This window comes from Podarcis muralis, chromosome 8 (genome assembly GCF_964188315.1).
Source record: "Podarcis muralis chromosome 8, rPodMur119.hap1.1, whole genome shotgun sequence".
In the NCBI taxonomy this organism is placed as follows: domain Eukaryota; kingdom Metazoa; phylum Chordata; class Lepidosauria; order Squamata; family Lacertidae; genus Podarcis; species Podarcis muralis.
The window spans coordinates 14495325-14521333 of NC_135662.1; the positions used below are offsets into that span (position 1 = coordinate 14495325).

The window sequence follows — 26009 nt, forward strand, 5'->3', positions numbered from 1 at the left end:
AAAATAAATTGAAATTAGATTTATTTATATCTGCGAAGTTTTGAGCTAAAGTTTTTTTGTTCAGATCCTCAGTAATTAAGTATTAGTAGTTTAATAGCCCTGAAACTCAGATCTTTTCTGTCACTTTCGACACTCTTATTTCCTTCTCACAAGAACTTGTGCATTTCAATATTATTCATTTATTTAAGGTACAAGAATTGTTTGACAAAGCGTATGGAGAAATTTTTGATGTCTGCTTGCCTAGTGCTGACGAGAGAAGAAAGTTTTTTGAGAATTTAATTCTTCACCAAGCTGCTAAACAACCTGCATCTAAAAAGAAAGCAGGTTAGTATGTGCAACAGATAAAACTAGAAAGCCCTGTAAAGGTGATGGGATGTTGAAAATAACTGCAGTCAAAATATCTGCGCTTTAACTCATCAAAATGGTTTCTTTCGCCCCGCCCCGTCCCCGTCGTCCGTCCCCCACAGTTTTGCAGGCTCTAGAAGTGCTACCAGTAGCAGCAGCACCTGAACCACGACAACTAACAGAAGAGGAGGTCAAACAACTTGAGGGGCAAGAAGAAGATACTTTACGTGAACTCAGAATTTTCTTAAGAAACGTTACTCACAGGCTTGCTGTTGACAAACGTTTCAGAGCCTTTACAAAACCAGTTGACTTACATGAGGTAATGCTTAGGATTTTATCTCTGCTCATCAAATAAATAAACAATGACGTGGCCCAAAGTAATTATCTGTGTATGTTCCTGCCACTTTATTTGGAACATACATGTTTTATGCTGCAATAATTAACATGTTCTGTGATGTAGTAAGGTAGTTATCATTTTGTCTAATGTGGATGTAACAGGCTGTACAAGTGCAATCAAAAACAGACACAAAATGGCATCCTAAATGCTATCCGAAGCTGATACTGCCTTTTCTAGGAATTAAATAAAATTGCAATGGAAGGCAAAGCCTGTTTGAAAAACTTCAAATTTAGAAATCTCTTATATTCAGTGACAGGAAGGTGCCATAAATAACTTACAAATGCTGTCCAAGCTCTTATTTACCTGCATTGTGAATTTCCTTTGTACCCCTCCTTCATTGTCCCATCTAGCTCCTCCATTTACCCTCCTTTGCGTGCCTACTTCTCTCTGTCGCTGGCCCCTGAGGACTTGGTTTAACACTTCCAGTATAAAAATAACATTTAGCCCATGGTTCACTCCTATTGCGTTTAAAGTGCCTCTTGACTTTTAAAGTGTATGTGTGAGTGAAAATGAGTTATTTGTATGCACAGCTTATAATACTGGTTGTGTGTCTCTATGTGTGTATCTCTTCAAAATATAAAGAGTATTTTCAATGCTCAAAAGGGAAAGGAGCACAGGGAAAGCATTTTCCTTGAGTGGCATGTAGGAGGCACCCAAGTTCCTAAAGCTGGCAATAACAGGAACTAAACCTCATCTGATCTTATTGAGAGAATTTTAACATGTCACAGGCAGTCCAGTTGATTGACAAATTATTTGCTGCTGCTTCCTGCCAGTATCCTGATACCTAAGTTACAATTTAGTAACATTAAGACCAACATAATGAGATGTCAAACATTCTTAAAAACATCAAGATTTCTGTTTTCTAGCTTAAGTGAGACATTTCTAAGTTTTTTATGTTACATTTTTAGGTACCAGACTATGTTACTGTTATCAAACAACCAATGGATCTTTCAACAGTTATTTCAAAAATTGACCTTCACCAATATCTCTCTGCCAAAGACTATCTAAAAGATATTGATTTGATCTGTAGCAATGCATTAGAGTATAATCCAGACAGAGACCCTGGAGGTGAGTACAAAAATACTACTGTATTTGTTACAGAAAAAAATGTTATAAACTTACTGTGATATCCAAATCAGAAATGTTAAATGACAGTTAATGTTTTAGAAGCTGTATTTTCTTTTTACAGAACTCTTTCGTTGTAACATACTTTTATTTCGATAAATCACAGTAGTTCAGCAAGGAGTATAAATGTTACAGTATAATGGAAATTACTGATGAAGCTGCTACAAAGTATTTTTCTTGTGTGTGCATTGTTAGATCGCCTTATCAGACACAGAGCCTGTTCTCTCAGAGATACAGCATATGCAATAATTAAGGACGAAATGGATGAAGACTTTGAACAACTTTGTGAAGAAATTCAAGAATCTCGCAAAAAAAGAGGTGTGTTATAATATTTACTCAAAAAGCAACTACATTATAGTTTATCTAAGAAGAATATGCCAAATTTCCTTTTCCTGCTGCAGCCCCTTAGACTGTTTCAAATTCCCCTTTCCAGGATCCCATATTCTTTAAGAGCCAGTGCTGTGTGTGCAATGTACACACAAAGGGCTGGGGGAGATCTAAGAAGTCTAAATGCACCCCTTTGGATTACACATTCTCCATCCCCCCCTGTGATGGCTTGTGTATGCTCTTCGCAATAAGCACCTCTGCTGACTCAGAGATATTTACAGTTCTTTATTTTACATACGTACAGGCAGCACATTACAATCATGTGTCTGAATCCTCCGGTTCAGATTCTGGGAGTGGCCTTTGCAGACTTTTCCTCCAACAGAAAAGCGGGGAAGTTTCATGTGACGCCTCTCCCCCCTCCTCTTTAACTCTCTCCTCTCCTTGGCAGACAGAACAGGCACCGCCTCACCATCGGTGCCGGAACTTCCTGTGCGGCGCTGGGGCTCTGCTTCACCATTGGAGAGCCTTTGCGCCTCCTGGCTCTTTCCCCCCCTCCCTTTCCCCATCCGTCACTTCCTGTCCACCTCCCTCTGACTGTTCCTGCTCCCCCCCCCCCCGGCATTCTCTGGAAGTCCCATGACACCCCCTCATCTTCGAACATAAAATATCATTATAGTTCAGTAACGTTTAATAAAAGATGCCTACAAAAATTCATTTCTTTTTAAAGGTTGCAGCTCCTCAAAATATGCTCCTTCTTACTATTATGTAATGCCAAAGCAGAATACCTCCTTGGAATACAAGAAACTGGATTCTGAATTTGGTGAGAAACTGAAAATCCAACCAGTGCCTCTGGATTCTAGCTCTCCTTGTCCTTCTAATGGTAAGTGTTACTTACATTATTTCTTACTTAATGAACAATTTGTGAACTGATTTCAAGTTGTCAGTCTTGTCTTTAAACGAGAGATAATGGGGTGTATCCAATGTGAATCGGAGTAGACCCATTGGGATTAATAGACATGACTTAGATCCATAAATTTCAGTGGATTTACTCTGAGTAGAATTTAACTGGATAGTAGCCCAATGCAAGGACAGCACACATAATCTGGAATTTTAATTGTGTAAAGCAATGCTGGTATCAGAATATATTTACTTTATGCCACTGTATCAAGTGCCATCTCCTGTTATTCCACCCATCTGACTAGGTTGCTCCAGCCACTCTGAGCAGCTCCCAACAAAGTATTAAATGCACAATAAAACATCAACCATTAAAAACTTCCCTGAACAAGGCTGCTTTCAGATGTCTTCTAAAAGTCAAATAGTTGTTTATCTGTCTGACATCTGATGGGAGGGCATTCCACAGGGCGGATGTCACTGCTGAGAAGGCCCTCTGCCTGGTTCCCTGTATCTTCATGTCTCACAATGAGGAAACTGCCAGAAGGCTCTTGAAGCTGGACCTCAGTGTCCAGGCTGGTCCGTGGAAATGCTCCTTCAGGTATACAAGGCCGAGGCTGTTTGTGGCTTTGGAGGTCAACACCAACACTTTCAATTGTGCTCAGAAACATTCTGGAAGCCAGATCCTTTAGGACTGGTGTTACGTAGTCTCGGCATCTGCTGCCATTCACGAGTCTAGCTGCTGCATTCTAGATTATTTTAGTTTCCAAGTCACCTTCAATGGTAGCCCCATGTAGAACGCATTGCAGTAGTCCAAGCAGAAGATAACCAGAGCATGTACCACTATGGCGAGACACTGCGCAGGCAGGTCTCAGCCAGCGTACCAGAGCTGGTAGACAGCCACCCTGGACACAGAATTAATCTGTGCCTCCATGGACAGCTGTGAGCCCCAAATGACTCCCAGGCTGCGCAACTGGTCCTTTAGGGGCACAGTTACCCCATTCAGGACACAGGGTATACCCCATACTTGCCCACCTCCTGTCCCTCTCTCCCACTTCTCAACAGGAAGACTTTGGTCCTCATAAACAGCATTGTTGTGTTTATTTAGGAAACATGAAACTACTTTTAATATCTTGAATATGTTTTTAAATTTTGATTTATACTTTTGCTGTAGCCTTATCAAAGAGAAAACTCAGAAGAAAGAGCCGGTGGTGCCAGGGTAACCTAGCAAAGCGGAAGAAGACTTCTCATTTCAATAAAGAGAACAAAGCTCCGGGAGAAGAGCAAGATGAAGTAGAGAGTGAAGGAGAAGAATGCATTGGAAATCATGACTCCAGCATGGAACAAACTGAAGTGGAAGAATCTGAAGCTGTGCTTCCAGACCAGCACACAAATAGCTCTGAAAACAAATCTGATACAGAGAATGGGAGTGACCAGTCTGCCAGTAATGGTGCTAAGTGTAGATCTGAGGAGAACAACAAGGATACTAACTGTTCAGAGCAAAACAGAGGATGTAATGGAGATCTAACAGAGAATTCTTTAAATAAGGATATCAATGGTAAGCGGAGAGTCATCTGTTGGCATCATCTGAATACATAATATCCTTTAGTTATTTAATTATTTTCCCATCCCCACATACATGCAATTCTGTGAGATGACCACACCAACAACTCTGGAAATATTTGCAAAACAGTTAAGCAAGGTGAAATTTTCAGTGAAATTTTGATCATGCCAGGCTAATTGGAGCAGACATTTCAAATGTATCAAATTTGACTTTTGTTCAAAACCTTATGTTTGAATTCTTGTGTTTTTTAAGTTACCTTTCTTGCGATTTTGCAGATACAGACTCCCTAGACTTAGACCCTGTTATAGAACTAATGGGTTTCATAAATAGCTGGCAAAATATTAGCTATTGTGACCTAATAGACAACTTAGAGCAAGGCCAACATATTATATAGATAGATCAAATTACAAAATGAAACAGTTGTATTTAAAAAAGCTTCTGGTTTGAATCTGTTTCTGCTACTCCATGGAAATGATATTCTTTAGCGAGAAAGAACTTGGGCTCGGTTTTGAGTGTCTCGGAAGCCGAACATTTCAGTTTTTGAACGCCAAAAACCCGGAAGTAATTGCTTCCCTTGTCCAACAGCTTCCGCTGCATGTTTTTCATTTTCCTTAGATTATTTAGTTGTTCTTATTCTAGCTTCATCTTTGTTATTCTAGATGTATGTATGCTTCGCATGACTCGTGCAAGGCGTTCTCAAGTGGAACAGCAACATCTCATTAGTGTTGAGAAAGCTATGGAGATTCTTTCAGAGCAGACACCACCACTCATTGTTGACCATGGAAAACTTAATGTATGTACACATTCTCTTCCTACTGAATACTAAATAAGAGATTAAATGCATCTAAAAATTAGGTTAATGTGTGGCTTCTGATGTCATGGGTGCATGCTTTGGGACAGGTAATATGGCAAAAACTGGCAGAAAATTCTTTTCTATGAGTTGAGCAATTAACTTATTTTAAATTATCTTCAAGTAGTATTTTGTTGCTAATGAGCTCCAATTCCCAGCTGGAAAATAAATGCTGTAACTCATTTGTTAAGACGTTGTTAGTCTAGTGAACTGAAATTCATGCATGCTTAGTATTTCTTGGACCCAAGTTGGAATTTAAATTTTAAAGAGCTTGTAGCCATGTGGATGGGAATAGAGAAATTCAGATACATCATGCTTATACACACCAGCCACTTTGACTTCTGCATTGTACCTCATGTCTCAATGTGTTCTTTACAACACTGTACAATCAGTGGTTAAGAGAATAAAGAAAAAGGATTGTTGTTGTTTTAAACTCATCTTTTCCAGGAATTGCTGAAAACTGTTACTGAGAAAAGTAGGAACTACACTATACTTCAGTTGGAAAAACTTTATGCCTTGCTTAGCCAGTGTATTTATCGACATCGCAAGGACTATGACAAAACCAAATTGTTGCAGGTATGATATGTTAACGGGTGTTTTCTTGTGATCCAATTGCATTGCTTTATAGATACCAAGACACTTCAATTTGTTGTGTTTTACATTAAGTTTGTGACTATTCTATTAGTCTGTTTTAATGTCCTTTTTGTATGCAGACTGAGATTAAGTCAAACTTCACAAATATACTGAAGCATTTGACTCCATGTTGCAATTTTCAATTGACGTCATAGTCATTCATGCCAGTTTTTTCTTAAGATGTTTGTGTTACTTACAATCTACGTATGTCAAACTGTTGGCTTCTATAGTACCTTTCAGATTAGCATATATCGTGTCCTTATGTGATGGGTTATTCCATGGCAGTTGGGTTTTCCCTGCGGATGCTTTTCCATTACCACAGATTCTCCTCAGTTTTAAAGCATCACTGAGAACTGGAGATAGGACTGCTTTTTAAATAAGCATTTTGTATTTCATATGCACAGACACACCACTCTGCCCCTGTTAAATATCCTGTTCTCGACAATATGGACCAAAGATTTTGAATGCGGGGGTGTAAAATTGGCATTGGCATTCATCTGTGTCTTGTGAGAGTGAAGGAGTGTGCCTTTGGGGGTGAGGTCAAGGTGTTGGAAGGTTGAAGCACCTGTTGTGGCTGTAGAGACCAATATGAGAGAGACATCTTTTGTCATAGGTGGGGCAGGTGAAGGCGTCCAGTTGTGCTGCTACAGATGCACCATGGCGTTTCTTTTCTTGGTGAAAAGTGTTAGGCCTTAATGTATTATAAAAGAGCAATTAGTTCAAACATAATGTAAAGCACAACATAACTACTAAAGTCCAGTGATCTAGCCTACTTTGCTCCTGCCTGCTAGCTTATGTGATAAAGAAACAGGGTTCCTGGTATTTGTTGCTCCCCCCACCCCTAGCATGTGGGGGGAAAGTGACTCAAATCTGTGCATTCACAGTAAGCTATTAACAATGTTTTATTTTGATACGTGTATGAAGCCTAAAATACACTTTCCCAACGATTATTGTTCCTCACCTTAAATTGAAATACGATAGATGAGACTGCTCTTTCCATTGAAAGCTTACAATGTAAATCTGCAAACATCACATCTGGAGAATACAATTAGGTTACAAATTCATTTTGGAGAAAAGTACCTAATAAAATTCTGTTCGGTTTTGTCACTGATGCTATTATTCATTTTCAGGAAATGACAAGAGAAATTGCAGCCTTTACCTAAATCTGCTAATGAAATCTTCTTGTTTGAAATGTTATCCCCTATTAATTTGGGATCAAATACCTGCATATAACAAGCCTAAATGTTCTTGATTCAACTCAATATGGATGTAAAAGCCATAGACATTGAACAAGCTGGATGAAAGAACTAAAGAATGCAAGTGATCTGTCCACCCTAACAGTCTTCATACAATATGCTTGGGTTTTTTTTTCTTCTCTTTGAAAATAAGTTTGTAACTTTGTGGTGCTAATGTGTGTTCTTTAAAGAAAGAAGTTTGGTGGAAGTTTTCATTAAAGTTTTGAAAATATCTACACACATTACACCACTTTTCTCTGTAAAATGAATGCTAATTTATGTCAAAATGTTTTTCAATTAAATCATGTACATATGTTGAACCGCTATTAAAAAAATATATAGTTGGTGTTCTAAAATCTCACATGGGTTTTAAACGAGTGATGGGACATTCTAGTATTATTTCCTCAAGTTTTTAACACAATCTATATTTCTATCACTGCACTAATTCTCGTGTTAATACAATCTGTAATCTCTTTGTTGTATAATATATGAATATGTTAAATCTTAATGGACAAAATAAATTTCTGTACTCTTTAAAAGAAGTTGGCTGGAATACCTTTTTAAAGTCACTATTACAGCTTAAGACATGGATTAATCCCTTCTTTGTTTTCTCCTGTTTGTAGCTTCTCTTTTTTCATAAATCCCAGCTCTTATTAGCTTCCCCCCTTCCCTCCCCCACCTTGCTTTTACTGTTGTGAATTGCCTTAGTCAGGATCGATTAAGTCTTTTTCTTCTGGGAAAGACCTCAAGTCCCACGTGCTTTAAAGCTCCTGCTTCTAGGCAAGCTAGTTGCCTCAGTGACAGGCAGCACCCAGTCACTTGCTCTTCTCTCCGTGGCTATGTTACGACAGAAGTACCTTTGAATTTGGGTGGGGGACATTGTCCCAACAACATCTGCTTGGCAGGCTAGATGAGACAATTCTCTCCAGAGCACCTGTTTGAGGGAGCTTTGGGTTTTGGCAGGGACAGCTCAAGCAGCAGTGATGGAGCTTAGTAGTAGCCACACACACAAAAAAAACCCCCTGCTAGACAGATGCTTGTTATCCCCGCCCCGCCCCCCCAGCTTTCCCCATGAGTCTGGTGGAAGCTGGAGTTTGTTTTTGAATGAAGAAGACTTTTTGGAGGAGTGGCATGAAATTTAAACTCATCCCACTTGCGTATGTGTCCTTGCCTGATCAGTTTACGGTAACACATTAGCCAAAGGGATAAATGGCAGTTGTGTGCCACTCATATAATACGCTCTCTGTATATGCTGTACTTGTGCTGTGTCTGAGCACCACGTGAAAAATCAGTCCTAGTTTGAGAAAATGTGTAGAAAGCATAGGAAGACAGGTGTATCTTAAGGCATTTCCTGTCTTACAAGTTCAGATCTTACACTTCCTTGAAAAAGAAATCAGATGTAGGCCCAACAGTTAAGCTTTAAACTTTAGATGTGATGCCTATGAGCTGATAGAAAACAATCCTATCAGTGGAATGGGGAGAGGTGATTTTTAGCAAATCATCCTGTGGGGGCCCTATACCTTCTTGAGATTGGGGGGACTCCACAGATTTAGAAGGGGTGTGGTGTGGGGCACAGCAGGGAGGGATCTCCAATTATTGCCTCCCCTGTTCTGCAGCCAAATTCCTTTGTGTCAGCTGATAATTGCCAATGGATACTATTAGTATTTCTGCCTGGGTTTTTATTTACTTTGGGGATGCAATAGAAAAAAAGCAGCTGGAGAAAGGCTACACTGGGGACTTTTTAGTAGAGAAAAAAGGAGCCATGAAAGGTATATAACATGCATGGTGTGGGGAAAGCCAGTAGTGTTTTCCTCTTGAGCAACAATACTAGAACCTGGAAGAAAACCCGACCTGATTTTTGCTGCGGCTGACAACCAACAGAGTCCTGCATTCTGCAATTCTATGGAATATAGAAAAAGCAGGGCGCTCATCGCCAGCCAGCGGGAGCAGAGCGCTTTCCCACCACCAGTTTTTTGTTTTTTAACCACCCTAGACAGCAGCTCGCGAATTCCCAGAAAAGCCTGAACCGCTGCACTCCTCCTTTTCAGAAACTTAAAATGCAGATCCTCGTGCATGTGCGTAAGAGGGTGGCGCAAAGAACGCAGGTGCGTTAAGTAAAAAATAATAAATGTCATGTGCTGTTCCGCTTTTCACCCTCCCCTGCCCTCGCGGCGCGATTCCCTATGGCCAGCGCCTAGTCTCTCCGGGGCCAATCAGAGGGTTGCTTTCTGTTGGGTCCGCAGCTTGCAACTTGGGGCTCTGACCCCACCCACTCCCTCGTTTCCCACAGTCCGGGGGGGAGGAGTTGAAGGCGTGGGGGGAGAGTTTCTTGCAGGGTTTCCATTGGCTCCGCCCTTTCTCCGCCGTTCCTTCCGGCTCCTTTATCTGGGTTGCCTATATGGGCGAATGTGAGACTTTTTGCACGCATTCGCAGTTTGCTGCGGCGCTTCCCTCCCCCCCTCCACTTTTATTGCTTTTTTAAATAGAAAATCTTTATTGATGTCATCGGGTGTAGAGGGAGGGGGAGGAACGAACCTCTAGTTTTCATGCTGCATGGGGGGAAAGTGAACGAGGGCGGTGGGCTGCTCTCTCGCTTTATTTTTATTTTATTTTTAAAGTCTTATTCTTTAAAGTGCTGGCTTCCAGTTCAAAGTTCACAAAACATCGCTTACCCCTCCTCCCCCTAAAAAGTGCAGTAGGTTTTTCTCTTTTTTTTTAAATGCAAGATGGCGGACTTGCACTGAAGAAGCAGAAATGCAGAGGTCTCTAAAAGCTGCTTGCAAAATATTGCAAGGTAGGGATTTGTTCGTTCTTTAATAATCTTCCGGGTGAGTGTTGCGGGATGGCGAGAGGGGTGAGGGTGGCTGTTCCTACAGGCGTGAAATGGCCAGCAGACTTTAAAAAGAAATAAATGATGGGCTAAGTTACAAAAGCGTTTTCTTCTTCCATCCAGCAGTCCCACAGTCATCGCCTTCGAAGCTAGCATTTAGGAGATGCAAGCTGGCCTCTCCTGTCCCTCAGATCTTAAAAAAACACTCTTTTGGAGTCGTGGGGCGAGGAAATGAGAAACCCTGTTTTCTGCTTGGTGTCCCCCTATTTTATTTTTATTTTTGTGTGGGGCACTGTGTGAGAAAACGAGGGTTGCTCTAATCAGGAGGATAAATCATTTGGGGAAATGTAACTAGAAATAATAATAAAACCACATTGAAGTGATGGCTCTCATCGCAAATGGAAAATAAATATTATTGTTGGGAAAGAAAGGTGGCAATCTTTCTATATTTGTTGTGGCTTTCTGGTCAATACTCCTGGCCTCTATTGTTTGAGGGGTGCATGTGGTGTTTGGGCTGTATGGTGCTTCTGAAGGAGTTAGGAAACTGGGTAGTGGAGAGGTGAAGGTGGTAGTCAAAATTTGGGCCCTGTGGTGAAAAAGAGAGAGCTTCTTAACTTAAAAAACAAAACAAAACCCCCAAATCCTGTAATGATCTTTAACAGTTCCATTTCTCTCTGCATTTGCCCTGAAAAAAACACAGTGTGCAATTATTTTATCTAGCACAGATTGTACAGATAACCGTGTGCGTGTGTATATTTTAGGTTGGGAGTAAGGGAGCTTTTTGTGTATTTTACTTGCCCCTTACAACATACATTGAGGAGGGAGTGGCTCAAGGAGGGGGGAGCATAGCTGTATGTGTGTGTTGACCAACAGGCTACCGGGAATTTAAACGAGCCAAATTAAATGTGTCACATTTGTGCTGCACCATTCCTCCGGGGTGGAATCTTGCAACAACTCTCTTGAGGGTGAGGTAAGCCCGGCTTGCTCAAGCGTATTCAGCCTTATGGGTAAGCAAGGATTTGAACCTCTAAATCTGACCTCCCAGCATCTAGCCACTGTACGAAAGCGTACAGGAATCGTAGGATTTAGAGGCCCAATTTGCGTGAACAAGTTACCCTCTTCGGTTAACTACTTGGAGGTTTGTGGAATTGCGCGTGAGCGTGCAGAGTTCTCTTTCCTTTTGACTAGAATTAAATCTACGCTACAGCACCATTTGTACGGCGAGCACATGAAAATTTTTATTTTTCAGGCTGCCTAATATCTCTGCCCTTGTCTGGATGACGCTCCTCCTCCTGCCCCCAAGAACAGATGGATGTAGCGCTGGAGTCTCTAAGGAGACTTAAAATAAGTTTATAATTGCAGACAATTCCCTAGGCTTCCGTAAGAACACCTGAACTCAGCAATAAGCGCTTTGCTGCTAGGGCTGGTTTAGCTTTGGGGGTTCCTTAGCCGCCTACCCAGTCAGCTAAAACCTTTTATCATCTCTTGCCTTGATATTTTTTCTTTTCCCTTGTTGTGCATCTGCCACTTCTTCCCAGAACTCTGCTGTCAGATTCACTTCCCTAACCCTCTCCTGACACCCCATTCTGCCTTCCCTTCTTCAATCAACACAGGAACCCCCTTAAAAAAACACAACAACATAGGAGTCAGACCCATTGGTCCATCTGACTATTGTTTACTCCAAGGCTACATTGACGCCATACAATTCAAAGCACTATGGTATCATTTTAAATAGTCAGGACTTCCCCCCCAAGAATTCTGGGAGCTGTAGTTATGGGTGCTGAGAATTGTTAGGAGACCCCTGTTCCCCCACCACCACAAAGCTACAGGTCCCAGAGTGTAAGAGTCTCCACAGGGAATCTTAGGAATTGTGGATGCTTCTAAAGGGAGGTGTTAAAAATGAGTGCATTCAGTGAACCCAGTAGCCTCAAATCACTGCGCATCTTAATCACTGTTTGAATGAAATGCTCTTCTTTGCTTTGATATAAGTGGGGAGGCTCTAGATCAGGGATGGAGAACCTTTGGCCCTGCAGATGTTGGTGGACTCCCTCTCCCAGCATCCCTGACCATTGGCCATGCTGGCTGGAGCAGCTGCGTGTTGTGGTTCAATGACATCTGAAGGACCACAGGTTTCCCCTGTATAGAGGAGGGAACACAGATTGAATATTGGGCTTTGCTTGACCTCTGGGTCTACGCTGGACATTTGCCCCGGAACTTGATGGGGAAAACACCCACCCACCCCACCTCCCATTGAGGCCCACCTACATTTCCTACTGGGTCTCTCACATTTCAACCAACCATTGTGTTGTCAGATGCATCCAGTGAAATAAAACAAGAGTCAGGTAGGTAGCTGTGTTGGTCTGACGCAGTTGAAATATATATTTTTTTAAAAAAATTGTCCAGTAGCACCTTAGAGACCAACTAAGTTTGTTCTTAGGGACGCGGGTGGCGCTGTGGGTTAAACCACAGAGCATAGTTCAAATCCCCACGACGGGGTGAGCTCCCGTTGCTCGGTCCCTGCTCCTGCCAACCTAGCAGTTTGAAGCATGTCAAAGTGCAAGTAGATAAATAGGTACCGCTCTGGCGGGAAGGTAAACGACATTTCCGTGCACTGCTCTGGTTCACCAGAAGCAGCTTAGTCATGCTGTACGCTGGCTCCCTCGGCCAGTAAAGCGAGATGAGTGCCGCAACCCCAGAGTTGGTCACGACTCTGGACCTAATGTTCAGGGGTCCCTTTACCTTTACTAGGTTTGTTCTTGGTATAAGCTTCCGTGTGCATGCAAGAAGTGTGTATCTGAAGAAGTGTGCATGCACGCAAAAGCTTATACCAAGAACAAACTTAGTTGGTTTTTTACATATAAAACTGAGTGCGAGCTTTGCAGTTTGGTATTTCTAAAGTGGTACAGTGAAATTATCTAACCTGCAGGTCCTGATTAGATGAACTTATGACAATGGTTCCCAATTGATGGTGCGGACCCTAAGGATTTAATTTTTTTAGATTTTAGTCTTTAAAATATCAAGTGGCATAGAAATGAAATTATTAAAAATAATAAGAAACACTTTGGTGGGCGGAGGGCAGGAATGGCACCTAGTCATACCATTGTGTGTGGCAACCACAACCTAGGTTTCAGCTGCCATTTGGTGATGAGCCTATATATTTGAGTTTCTGACACGGCATGTAACCCACCCAGGGGAACCACATGGCACATACCTGTCAACTGTCTGGGACATCCTTTGGGGGGGGCAAGCACAGTGCCCCCAAATGTGCAAAATCGCATTCAGACATGCATCTTGTGCGAGATTGCGGTGCCCCAAAACCACGTGTTATGTGACTAACGCAGGCATGTGGTCTGGAAAACACACAGCCCAGTATTGCGCTGGGACAGGTTGGCAGGGATGGTGGCACCATTCACATAACAAAAACTAGCAACATTTTCAAAAGTGGGGGATCCGTGGCTCGGCTTTTGGAAAACAGGGCTCGCAGTACGAAACTCATTGGGAACCACTGTTCTGTGCCATCTGTCTGCTGTCCCACAACAGAAATCTAATGAGAATGCTTTGCTCATCTGTTTGTGGAATTATCCTGAACCACTTCTCTTGGCAGAAGGTTGGAAGAGAGTTCTGGATGGTGGGTTTGGAGCCATCACCAGTTGCCCAAATTTATGCCCTTCCTCCTTGTAGGGAAGGAACAATAACTTGGCGTTAGAGCACTCATTTTGCATCTGTTTGTCGGCCACTTGGACCAAGTAAAGATTCCTGGGTGTCAGGATGGGCCTGACATCTCCACCATCTGGAGGTGATCCTTGGATCTTTACTGTTTTTACACACCAATACCTCATCCTGTGGCAGGGACGCGGGTGGCGCTGTGGGTTAAACCACAGAGCCTAGGACTTGCTGATCAGAAGGTCGGTGGTTCAAATCCCCACGACGGGGTGAGCTCCCGTTGCTCGGTCCCTGCTCCTGCCAACCTAGCAGTTCGAAAGCACGTCAAAGTGCAAGTAGATAAATAGGTACCACTCCGGCGGGAAGGTAAACGGCGTTTCCGTGCGCTGCTCTGGTTCGCCAGAAGCGGCTTAGTCATGCTGGCCACATTACTCGGAAGCTGTACTCCGGCTCCCTCGGCCAATAAAGCGAGATGAGCGCCACAACCCCAGTGTCGGTCACAACTCGACCTAGTGGTCTGTGGTTCCTTTACCTTTACCTGACATCATCCTGTAGAAGTTATGTTTTATCTGCACAGTCAGAATGAATTTCAGGAACCAAGAAGCTTTTCCTGTGCAGCCTAAGCAAGAGCAGTGAACAACGTTATAGTTAATTGTTGTCGCTTGTCTTCACTTACCCCATCCTACTGCCCTGCTCACAGTTGTGAAGAATATTCTTAGGTTATGAATGATCTGTGTCACCATTAAGAAAAAGAGGTCGGAATAGGCCAATATCTATGTTTATGTGGATTGTCCCTGGATCAAGTGACTTTTCTTCCTTAAGTTCTCAAAGTTCTTAACTTAGCTCAAGGTTGTCTGAACTAGCCAGATGTTTAGCTGAGAATCCATCACAGTCAGTCCACCATTTGAAAAATAAGACTTTAGAGCCATCTAGCCCCAAAATGGCAACTAGACAACCAGTTTTGGTGACTGTAACCTTAGTTTAAGGAGCCATTTGGCTCCTAGCTTATATAGTGAGTTTCTTGAAACCGTTTCCCCTCTTCCTCCTCCTCCCACCCCCAACTTCCAAATTTCTTACAGTAGCATCTTAGAGACCAGCTAAGTTTGTTGTTGGTATGAGCTTTTGTGTGCATGCACACTTCTTCAGATACACAGATTCCAAATGTCTAAAATCAGAGTCTTGGTTTCATGCATAGGTAAAGGTAAAGGGACCCCTGACCATTAGGTCCAGTCATGACCGACTCTGGGCGCTCATCTCACTTTATTGGCCGAGGGAGCCGGTGTACAGCTTCCGGGTCATGTGGTCAGCAAGACTAAGCCGCTTCTGGCAAACCAGAGAAGCACGGAAACGCCGTTTACCTTCCCGCTGGAGCAGTACCTATTTATCTACTTGCACTTTGACGTGCTTTCGAACTGCTAGGTTGGCAGGAGCAGGAACCAAGCAACAGGAGCTCACCCCATTGTGGGATTCGAACCGCCGACCTTCTGATCGGCAAGACCTAGGCTCTGTGGTTTAACCCACAGCACCACCCGCATCCCCGGTTTCATGCATACATCGGTCCAAAAACTGACCTGCAAACAGCATCTAGTCGATACAGATTCATATTGAAAGTACTAAGCATCACTTTCTGTATAAGTAGAAATTGTGACAATTAGGAGTTTGGTCACTTTATCTTGCATATTAACCATTTTGTGGCAGTAGAGGAGTAAGGCTTTAGATGAAAAATTGGTGACTGGTTCTTGCAAACAAGCCTGCAAAAGTTATGAACCCACAGGGTATTTTTTTTACTTTACTGTTCTGATTCCTATACATACATGACATGGAGCATATGTGAAGAAGAAGGAGTTTGCAAGATGTTGAGCGGTACAACAGTGTGGTTTGGGGGAAATGCCCTAAATCAGTGTTTCTCAAATTTGGGTCTCCAGCGGTTTTTGGACTACAACTCCCATCACCCCTAGCTAGCAAGAGCAGTGGTCAGGGATGATGGGAATTGTAGTCCAAAAGGAGAAAGAGACCCAGGTTTGGGAAACATGGCCCTAAATTATTTATTTAGTCCAAGGACTGAGTTACTCTCTAGGCAAACTTGCCAGCAGGGGCTTAAAGGTAAGGGACCCCTGACCATTAGGTCCAGTCACGGACGACTCTGGGGTTGTGGCGCTCATCTTGCTTTATTGACCGAGGGAGCCGGTGTACAGCTTCCGGGCCATGTGGCCAGCATGACTAAGCCGCTTCTGACGAACCAGAGCAGTGCACGGAAACGCCGTTTACCTTCCTGCCAGAGCGGTACCTATTGATCTACTCGCACTTTGACGTGCTTTCGAACTGCTAGGTTGGCAGGAAGCAGGGGCTTGGGCCAGAGCAAAAGTGGGGGGAAGTAATTAATGTAAGATTTATCCTTGTGCACAAGGCTGGTTGCTACACCCACTCGCACACTGCTCACTATCTGCTGTCTTGGCAACCCAAGAGGTCTTATCATTGTGTCAAGGACAGATTCCAGCCAGACAAAGCATTCAAGGAGGATGCAGAGCATAACAGAGCCGTTGCTTACTGGTAGAACACATCATTTGCACTGGGTTCAATCTGCAGCATCTCCAGGTAGGGCCGGGAAGGACTATGTGTCTGAAATCTTGCAGGGCTGCTGCCAGTCAGTGCAGACAATACTAGCCTAAAAGGCTCATTGATCTGACTCTGCATAAGGCAGCTTACTGTGCTGCTAATAGTAATAAAACAGTAGCTAAAGAGTTGGATCTGGACTTATGAGTACTGATGAGAGAGAAATAATCTAGCTGAAAATTATGCTAAACAAATGGTCGAAAGGGGTAGGGTGGTATCTGAAGCATAATCTATGCCTGGATTTTTATTTCAGTGAGTTCACACTCTATGTCCTTTTAAATGTGTTTGTGTGAGGTTCGTTATTGGTTTGGTTGGTTTTTGTTTGTGTTTTGTATTTTTATGCTGCAAACCGCCCGGAGATCTTCGGACTAAGTTCGGTATACAGTTGTACCTTGGATCTCGAATGTCTCAGCTCCCGAATGATCAAAACCCAGAAGTGAGTGTTCCGGTTTCCATACGTTTTTCTGGAAGCTAAACATGCAACAGAGCTTCTAATTGGCTGCAGGAGCTTCCTGCAGCCAATCAGAAGCCGCGCTTTGGTTTCCAAACATTTTGGAAGTCAAATGGGCTTCTGGAACGGATTCCATTGGACTTCCGAGGTACAACTGTACAACTGTAATAAATAAATAAAATAAAATAAAATAAAAATACATTACGCATACTTGGAGGTAGGTCCGTTGAAATCAATGGGGCGTTAGTCTATGGTTACCAGATTCTTTTCAATGAATCCGAGAACACTTTTCAACTTCCAATAGATTTTGCATGGGGACAGATCTGTAAATCCAGGGACTGTCCCTGGGAAATGGGGACATCTGGTAACCTTACGTTAGTCCTGTTGAGTCATCCCTGAAGCCCCATTCATTTCAGTGGGTCTGCTCTAAGTATGGCCACGTTGGGCTCCAATGCAAAACCCATAAAACAAATTCAACAAATTGTAATGTTAGGGCTGAACCGAAATGGATTGAAAGGGTCAGCAGGAAGATATAATTCCAGAGCTACAAGGGCATTTGGTTTCACACAACGGAAGCAATGCATTTTAAAATTTTCTTTCTTTCGTTTTTTCTTTTTAAATGCAGGTGGTAGACGCCGAAGTTAAGAAGCTGCTGCTTGTCCTTTTATCCTTTGCACTGCAAGTCGCCGTCTTGCCTTGTTGCACTACAGAGATGCTGCTAACGGGCTGAATAATGCTGAGAACCTGCCATGCGATGACGGAGAACCAAAAGCCATTACCGTAACACAATCCTCCAGGAAGCTTGACTCGGAGTGGGAGCCGTGTCAACTCAAACCTGCCAAATCTCTTTGCCGCAGCAGAATGGCAAGTAAACGGAAATCCACTACGCCCTGCATGGTCTTAGCAAGTGAGCCAGACCCAGATTTGGAGGTGGTCTCTGACGTGGAGGAAGGACCGGCTGCGATCACGCCAGCGGGGAGCGTCTTGAGTGACGAAGACTCTCAAGAATATGCAGACTCGGACAATCAGCAAAAAAAAAAAGTCGAAGGGGGTTATGAATGCAAGTACTGTACGTTCCAGACTCCAGATCTCAATATGTTTACTTTCCACGTGGATTCTGAGCACCCGACCATCGTGCTGAGCTCCTCCTACGTCTGCCTTGAGTGCAAATTCGTCACCAAGAGGTATGACGCCCTTTCGGAACACAATATGAAATACCACCCCGGAGAGGAGAACTTTAAGCTCACCATGGTGAAGCGTAACAACCAGACCATCTTTGAGCAGACAGTGAACGACCTCACTTTCGATGGGAGTTTCGTCCAGGAGGAGAAAGCGGAGGAGTCGGAAGCTTCCGAGGGCCATTTGTCGGGGATCTCAATCAGCAAAACCCCGATTATGAAAAGGATGAAGAACAAGAACGAATCGAAGCGGATTGCCGTGTTCCACAACGCGGCAGAGGATGGTGCCGCAGAGGAGAAGGACGCCGACTCGGACCCAGAGTGTGAGGAGATCGTAGAGAAACCGGCTCCTACCGCTTTGGACCCCAACCCAAGTAATTCACTGGCGGCGGAAACCATTAGCACGGTTGTGAACCCCACGACAGTGATCCAGCCTGCGCAAGTGATTACGACCATCACGTCTCCGCAGAACTCAAACTTGATTTCTAAAGTCTTGATCCCTATCAATAGCATTCCGACCTATAACACGGCTTTGGATAACAACCCCCTCTTGCTCAACACCTACAACAAGTTCCCGTACCCAACCGTGTCTGAAATCGCACTTCTAGCCACACAAGCAAAATACACCGAGGAGCAGATCAAAATCTGGTTCTCTGCCCAGCGCCTGAAGCACGGCGTCAGCTGGACGCCGGAGGAGGTGGAGGAAGCAAGGAGGAAGCAGTTCAATGGCACCGTGCACACTGTCCCTCAGACCATTACGGTCATCCCGGCACACATTTCGGCAGCCAGCAACGGCCTGCCTTCCATTCTGCAGACCTGCCAAATAGTCGGCCAGCCGGGCCTGGTGCTTACGCAAGTCACGGGCGCCGGCACGCTTCCGGTGACTGCCCCGATCGCGTTGACGGTGGCCGGAGTCCCGAACCCGGCCCAGTTGCAGAAAGCGCAGGTGCAAGCGACTCAGCCCGTTACCGAAACCAAGCAGGTGGCTGCCGTCCCGGCCCCTCAGCTTACCAAATCGGAGGTGGTGGCGGCGGCAAACGTGGACGTGGTCGGGGGCCGTACGAAGAAGACCAAGGAGCAGCTGACGGCGCTGAAGATCAGCTACCTGAAAAGCCACTTCCCTCTCGATTCCGAGATCATTCGGCTCATGAAAGCGACGGGCCTGACCAAAGGGGAGATCAAGAAGTGGTTCAGTGACACCCGGTATAACCAGAGGAACTCGAAGCACAACCACTATAACCATCTCAACAACGACTCCTGCACCATTGTGATTGACTCGAGCGACGAGACGAACGAGCCCTCAGCGCAGGTGCAGCCGCAGCAGAAACAGTCGTGGAATGCCTCTGACCTCAGCCCCCAGAAATTTAAGGAGAAGACTGCCGAGCAACTGCAGGTCCTCCAAGACAGTTTCCACAACAACCCTGCTCTTACAGACGATGAACTGAACAGGATACGGTCGGAGACCAAGCTGACCAGGCGGGAGATTGACGCTTGGTTTTCGGAACAGAAGAAACCGAACGTTCCGCAGGACGAAAGCGAGGAATTGGCCGAAAGTAATTCAGGAAGCTTGAAGGAAGCATCTGCTGAGGCCTGTGGTGGGGAAGGAACTGGAGCCCAGAAGTCAGGGAAGCTGTCTAAGAAGTCGCCGGAACAACTGCACATGCTCAAAATGTCCTTCGTCCGGACGCAGTGGCCGTCCGCGGAAGAATACGACAAGTTGGCAGAAGAGACCAAGCTCCCCCGGCCGGAAATCGTTAGCTGGTTTGGAGACACGCGTTACGCCTGGAAAAATGGCGGCTTGAAATGGTACTACTACTACCAAGGGGCCGACGCGAGCGGTATGAATGGCCAAGGCTATTCGAGGCGGAGGGGGAGAGGACGGCCGAAAGGCCGAGGGAGGGGAAGGCCCCGTGGGCGGCCGAGGGCCAACAAACGGATCAGGCCTTGGGACAGGACGCCGATCATCAAATTTAAAACTGGAAAAGCCATCCTGAAGGATTATTACCTGAAACACAAATTCCTTAACGAGCAGGACCTTGACGAGCTGGTGGCCAAATCGCACATGGGATACGAGCAGGTCAGGGAGTGGTTTGCGGAGAAGCAGAGGAGAGCCGACTTAGGCCTTGAGTTGTTTGAGGAGGAAGACGACGAGGAGGAGACATTGGAAGAGCAGGACGACGAAGACGAAGGTGAGGCTGAGGAGGACGAAGAAACAGACGACAGCGACAACTGGGAGCCTCCTCGACACGTTCGACGTAAGCTCTCGAAATCGGACTGAGGTTCCAGTTCTTTGGTCGTGGGGCGTGGCTGTGCGGTGCCAAATGATTGACGCTGTCCCTCCAGTCCTGGTGGCCCCTATAGAATCCCTCCACTTTTGGAAGGGGGGAAATGAGTCATTGACTCCTGTAGCAATCGCATATTTGCTCCTTGGTTGGCCGAAGTGAACAAGCAGTCCCGGGATTTGGAATTTACAAATCTGGCTCTCCTCCACATCTCTGCTGGCTAGGCTGCACCACATAAGGGACTGTTGGTTTAATGGCCTTATGTTTGATTCCAAAAATCCTTTAAGGGTGCAGATGTTTTTTAAAAAAAATAAAATAAAGAATCCTCTTAACCACAGTAGGAAAATTAACTGCAAAACGATGTTTGAAAAACGTGCTTCGTGTTGCAAAACTGCATGTCTATTTTCCTTCCTCTGAGCAGAAGGACAATTTTATTTTATTTTTCCAGAGAAAAACAAGATGGGTTTGGGGGTAAAGGATACCAAAGGGCAAATAGCAGCAAAAGCGTGTGAGGATGGCTTGCGGTTTTTGTGTGTTTTCCTAGGACAATAGAGGAAAAGGAGTACCTTTGTTACATCCGAAGCCTGTGTGCTAGGTTTACAGAAGTCCTACTGAATGTGTCTCTCTAGCTGTGTTCAGGGAGCTTGGGTTGGAAGTATGCTTTTATATTAAAACTAATCAGTGTATATCATATTTAAATACTAGATACGATTAATGCAGCCAATACCAAAACTTGTCTTTGACCGTGCAGTTCTTTTGAAATCGCTAACAATAATGGCTTGCCTCCTTACAGAAAGGTTCCCCAAAAATATGTATAGCAGGCTTCTTTAAGGAAAAAAGCAAAGCTTAAAAAAAACAACAACACAACAGCCGTCTTGGTTTTTAAAGAGCAATGGCCAAATACTTTAGCCTGGGGGAGCCTGGCAGTTCCCAACCTAGACATCATCTCCTCTTCTCCATTGTGACTCTTCCCACCCATCACACCATCAAGCAACTTGGACTGGGGAGAATCTGCCTGCACAACCTGTAGAACACATATTGTTGGGACTCCAACTCCCATCAGCCCCAGGCAGCATGGCCAATGGTCAGGGATGATGGGAGTTGTAGTTCAGCAACATCTGGAAAGCCGCAGCTGGCATCCCGTCTATCCGCCAAAAAGCATCCTGTGAGTCATGGTAGCTCAGTGGTTAGAACGTGGTGCTGATAACGTCAAGTTTGCAGGTCTGATCCTTGTAAGGAATGCCTGCATATTCCTGCATTGCAGGGGATTCAGTCTTTCTCAACCTGCGGGTCCCCAGATGTTGTTGGACTACAGCTCCCATCATCTCTGAGCTCTGGCCTTGCTAGCTAGGGGGTGATGGGAGTTGTAGTTCAACAACATCTGGGGACCCACAGGTTGAGAAAGGCTGAACTAGATGGTTCCCCAGGTTCCTTCCAACTCCATATGCCACCATTTTCAGGTTAACCTCCCTGGCGGAAGGCCATTTGCCAGCTTAGAAGGGGCACCATTTGCTTTCTGCCAGGCACAAAACGGGTGTAAGGAGTTGAATGGGAATAATGACAAGAGCTGGATGGGAACTGCCAGTTCTTGGTTGAGAAGAACAGTGGTTCCCAAATTCCCTCTATCAAGGAACTCGTGGATTTGAAGTCCCCCACCCAGTATAATATAAGACCAAGCAAAGCAGCTCAGCTAGCGGAACTTGCTCTGGGTCTGTAATCCTGCAACCGGGCAAACTGAGCAGACAAGGTCAGGCAGAACTCAAGGTGTGTTGTGTGCTGTGCTGTGCTTTAAGCGGCATAGAGCAAAAAGAACACAACAAAGGAACCAGCGGCCTGTCTCCTTGACCCTTCTTGTGGTCCAGCAACATTGCCCTGCAAATTCTGTGGAGATGAGTTAACAGGGGAGCTTACAGTTTCCCGGGACATTTAGGGACTTTGAAACAGGTTTGCAAGCTGGAGAGAGAGCTCAGCCTGAGATCCAGACAAGAACACTTCGGGTTTATTTTTACACCCCTTTTGCTTTGCCAGTGTTTGAATTCATACACGGTTTAAAATTGTGACATTTCCTGGCTTTCCAGCACTGGGTGTGTGGCTAAATCTCCTGTGTGGTTCCGCGTTGCCTCATTTGTCTTCCTTTGCAGTTGTAGCTCGAGCAGACGAATTTGCACAGCTAGTTGAACCCGACTTCATGGTAACTAATTCAGGCAGCCAATTACTTCTGCAGCTTTGCAGCGCAGCCAAGCATTCTTCTTTCCAGTTCAGTTCTTTACCTTATTTATTTCCTTTAACTTGCCGGGGGGGAATCCTTTGTGGCGTTCAGTATTAGCCTCCAGAAAGCTGCCTTTTCCCAAACGTTTGACAGGCCAGCTTAAAAACCATGCACTGGAATTTGTCAAAATTAGCCAGCTTTCAAATGGGCATGGTCCAATGCAGAGGCAGTGCTAACATCCTGCAAACCATGGTTTACAACTTCAAAACCAGCCTCGAATATATGTGTTCCTCCCCGCACCTTCCATGTGCACTGACCATAGTTAAACACAGTTAACCAGGTTTCCTTAGGACAGACTCATTCCAAACTATCGTTTCAAACTGTGGTTTATGAGAGGACTGTTGTTTTCTATCTGCACATATGAAATGCTAAGTCATGGTTAAAGCCAGTCAGGGAAGGGACATGGAGAGTTGCTTCAGAAAGACTGACTGCTGGTGTGTAAACCATGGTTTACAGGGAGCCAGTGTTTCATTTTCACTTGTTTCCAACATCCAATCCCTTCTCTCAATGCTTTATGCGCAGGGGCTGGTGGTTGTGGTTTTGACACCGTTCAGGGTGCTAACTTAGGCAGTTTTTGTGGAGAGGGCACAAGAGGGCATGATTCCTGTGTTTTGTGCTTTTAATGTGGGAAAGTAATCACAAAACTATTTTCCCCCTTAGTCTTTCATGTGACAAACATTTCCCTTCCTCACAGCAGAAGCAGGTGGTTTGATCTTCGGTCTCTCCCCCCCAGCATGGTTAAAAAAAACCCTGCTGTCTCCACGTTAGGACACATCTGCAAAAAGAGCATTGTGAAAATGATGCAGTTAAAACCAAACCATCACAAGGATTTTGCCATCTTTTAAGGGGGTGGGACTTAAGAGACTTTGGGTACCTTCCAACTCTATGATTCCAGTTCAGTTGAAGCGAACATCGATACTGGCACTTGTTTTTGAAGCTATTTTGGTTCTGGCAGCATGCCATAGGAAATAAATTCTCTCGAGGGTGGCATTTCTTTATGAGCGGCAATTTTTGTTTGTTAAATTGTAGGCTGTTTCACACTTCGCCATCTCGAGAGAGAGGGAGGGACCTGTGTTGAGCTGTTGGGAATAGGCCTATGTATTTAAAATGTAGTCAGTTGGTTCCGAAAGCAGGTTGAGTCCAAATCTCTCTCTTGGTTGGCAAGACAGACTACAGGCCACCTATTAAGACATTTTGGGGGCTTTTGAAAATTAGGAGACAATGTATGTCCGTCCCTCAAGCATCACCACCAATTTAAGAGCAAGTTTAACAGAGGGGCACATGGATTAAAAAATGCCACGTAGAGAGGTCCATGTCTTCGCTTCTTTCATCAACCAAAACTGGAGAGGGTTTGGAAGTCAACGGGGAACTCGCAAAGAACTGTCCACTCTGCACTAGAGAGATCAACTCCATATTTGAGATCTCTTGCCTGGGGCTGCTCATACTAGATCTCTTTTGTTTGCTATTTTTGTTCAAGTGTGTTGTGGGACCCAAGCAACTTCCCTTTCCAGCAGCAAAAGCATTTTAGCACTGATTAAATAAGCCCTCCAATGTAGTGATGCCGTTTCTGTTTGCATTCCTGTTTTTTAAATGGGGGTGACGTCTTGTTTTGTTTTGCAAAGCTGCTTTGGCCTGACGATACCCGTAGGATGTTGTTTCAGCTTGCATTTGTTTACAGCACAGCTTTCCCCAACTCCGCTTAAAAAGGAAAATATTGAAAAATGATAGCGTCGCAAGCACAAGGTTGTGAGGTGACGACCAGCACTGTGACGAGATGAAGCGTGGGGCTGCCTGTTATGTTGCTCTTTTTCAAAGTGGCTTCCTTCCTAATTTCTGGGAAAACTCTGCTCAGCAATTTGCTATTTTTCCTAGGAAGTGTTTTGGGGTGTAATACAGGGTGAGAGAATTGCACTGAGCCCCTCAAGGGTCCCCAGATTTTCCTTCCGTGAAACTGCTGCCGCTTTTCCTGTACGTACACTAAGCATATTATTTATCCTGATTTGCAGTTTGCAATTACTGTCTTGCGATTTATTCGGAATACGAGAATGGTGCTTTGGTAATTGCCAGTAAAGATTTGAGCAAGTTGCTAAATCTGTTTTTCCTGGTTTATCGTAATAGCAGGTGACCCACTGCTGTTACAAAAGTTTTGGGATTTTTACTTGACTGGTGCAGTTTCCACCCTTCCTTGCTTCCCAAAGTGATGAAGGGGGAAACAAGTTTTTTGGGGGCGGGCGGGCGGGCGGGAGGTGGGAGAGGCAGGCTTGCTCATCTATGGTTTACTGTGACTGATGGTGGTCCTTTTGTGAAAGCAAGAAAAGAACTGGACAGACCTAACCCCAGGACTGGAATACGCCACAAGGATTGGATTGTCCACGATGTGCCAAAGTTTTTAAAAAATAAACACTTCTTCAGCCGGCAAAAGTTCTGCACTGTAATATGACTGGTTCAATGACAACTTGTACACAGGAGGGTGGGGAAAATCTGGTTTTAATACAGACCGTTTTTATTCTGCTACGCGGAGGGGAAGTTTAATGTTTTGAAGACATTTAATTGAGAGGAGAATTGGGTGACCCATTTTTCATCTGGCTTGTACCGATAACTATGTTCTTGGTATATAAAGATGGGCTTTAACTGCCTGTGTTCTTTGATAATGTGATTTAAGCTTATAGCTTTGAGTGACCAAACATTTTACAGAGTAAAAGTTCTTAGAAACAAGTAAACTTAACGGCTATTTTCTGTGTCTTATTTATCAGGATTTGCACAGAGGTACATACATACAGGTTTTTCTTTTAAAAAAATCGTGGAAGTTGCAGTGGACTTCCATACACAAGCATGTGCAGTACGATGAGTTATGTAGGTGCGGTTTGTCTTCTAGAGCGGATGTCTGTCGCTTTAAGAGATTTGTATTATTTCGGAAAAGGCCTGGGCCCTCTCCTTATCCACACAGCTGAAGAAAACTCTACAGGGCTGGCAGCTGTAGGAAGAAGTGCCCAGAGGCAGCTTCAGGAATAATAAAAAGTCTGCGCCAAATATGTCGACAAAGAGAAATAATATCTGCTAGCTGGTGGTGTGTCCCCCTCCAAGATGGAAGCAGGATGGAGCCAGAAAGCATGTTCATACAAACAGATAGCCTTACGTTCCTTCCAGCATGTTCTTGGGGTGTACAAACTCGTACATGCCTTGCAGCCAACTGATTTTTAACTGGGGGTATGTGTTTCTTAATGGAGCCCTTTCCTAAGGGCTGGTGAAGTTGACCGCCCATTGAATGGTCTTCCTAGCAAGGCACACTGAATACAGTGGTACCTCGGGTTACAGACGCTTCAGGTTACATACGCTTCAGGTTACAGACTCCGCTA

At 44.4% G+C, this 26009-nt stretch overlaps 2 protein-coding genes across 4 annotated transcripts in view; both read left to right on the forward strand.

The window, feature by feature from the left end:
* The window catches only part of ATAD2 (ATPase family AAA domain containing 2), a 29431-nt gene extending 21522 nt beyond the window's left edge, over positions 1–7909 (forward strand). For both annotated transcript variants that reach the window (XM_028736207.2, XM_028736206.2), the window contains exons 20-28: positions 189–324; positions 468–664; positions 1651–1810; positions 2063–2185; positions 2922–3074; positions 4260–4643; positions 5309–5442; positions 5947–6075; positions 7263–7909. In XM_028736207.2, coding sequence (XP_028592040.2) covers positions 189–324; positions 468–664; positions 1651–1810; positions 2063–2185; positions 2922–3074; positions 4260–4643; positions 5309–5442; positions 5947–6075; positions 7263–7295 — 1449 coding nt within the window. In that variant the 3' untranslated portion in view covers positions 7296–7909. The remainder of the gene's footprint in view (positions 1–188; positions 325–467; positions 665–1650; positions 1811–2062; positions 2186–2921; positions 3075–4259; positions 4644–5308; positions 5443–5946; positions 6076–7262) is intronic.
* Positions 7910–9693: 1784 nt separating this feature from the next.
* On the forward strand, positions 9694–25378 carry ZHX1 (zinc fingers and homeoboxes 1). 2 transcript variants are annotated; one of them, XM_028736208.2, is made up of 2 exons: positions 9694–10161; positions 17550–25378. In XM_028736208.2, the coding sequence occupies exon 2, from the start codon at positions 17786–17788 to the stop codon at positions 20378–20380; it is 2595 nt and encodes an 864-aa protein (XP_028592041.2). In that variant the 5' UTR covers positions 9694–10161; positions 17550–17785; the 3' UTR covers positions 20381–25378. The 2 variants fall into 2 exon arrangements, with proteins under 2 accessions (XP_028592041.2, XP_077788870.1); XM_077932744.1 differs by lacking the exon at positions 9694–10161 and adding an exon at positions 11556–11577.
* The last annotated feature ends 631 nt before the right edge of the window (positions 25379–26009 follow it).

Excerpts from the sequence above, each read along its gene's own strand:
- ZHX1 (XM_028736208.2), top strand. The coding sequence starts at position 17,786 with ATGGCAAGTAAACGGAAATCCACTACGCCCTGCATGGTCTTAGCAAGT.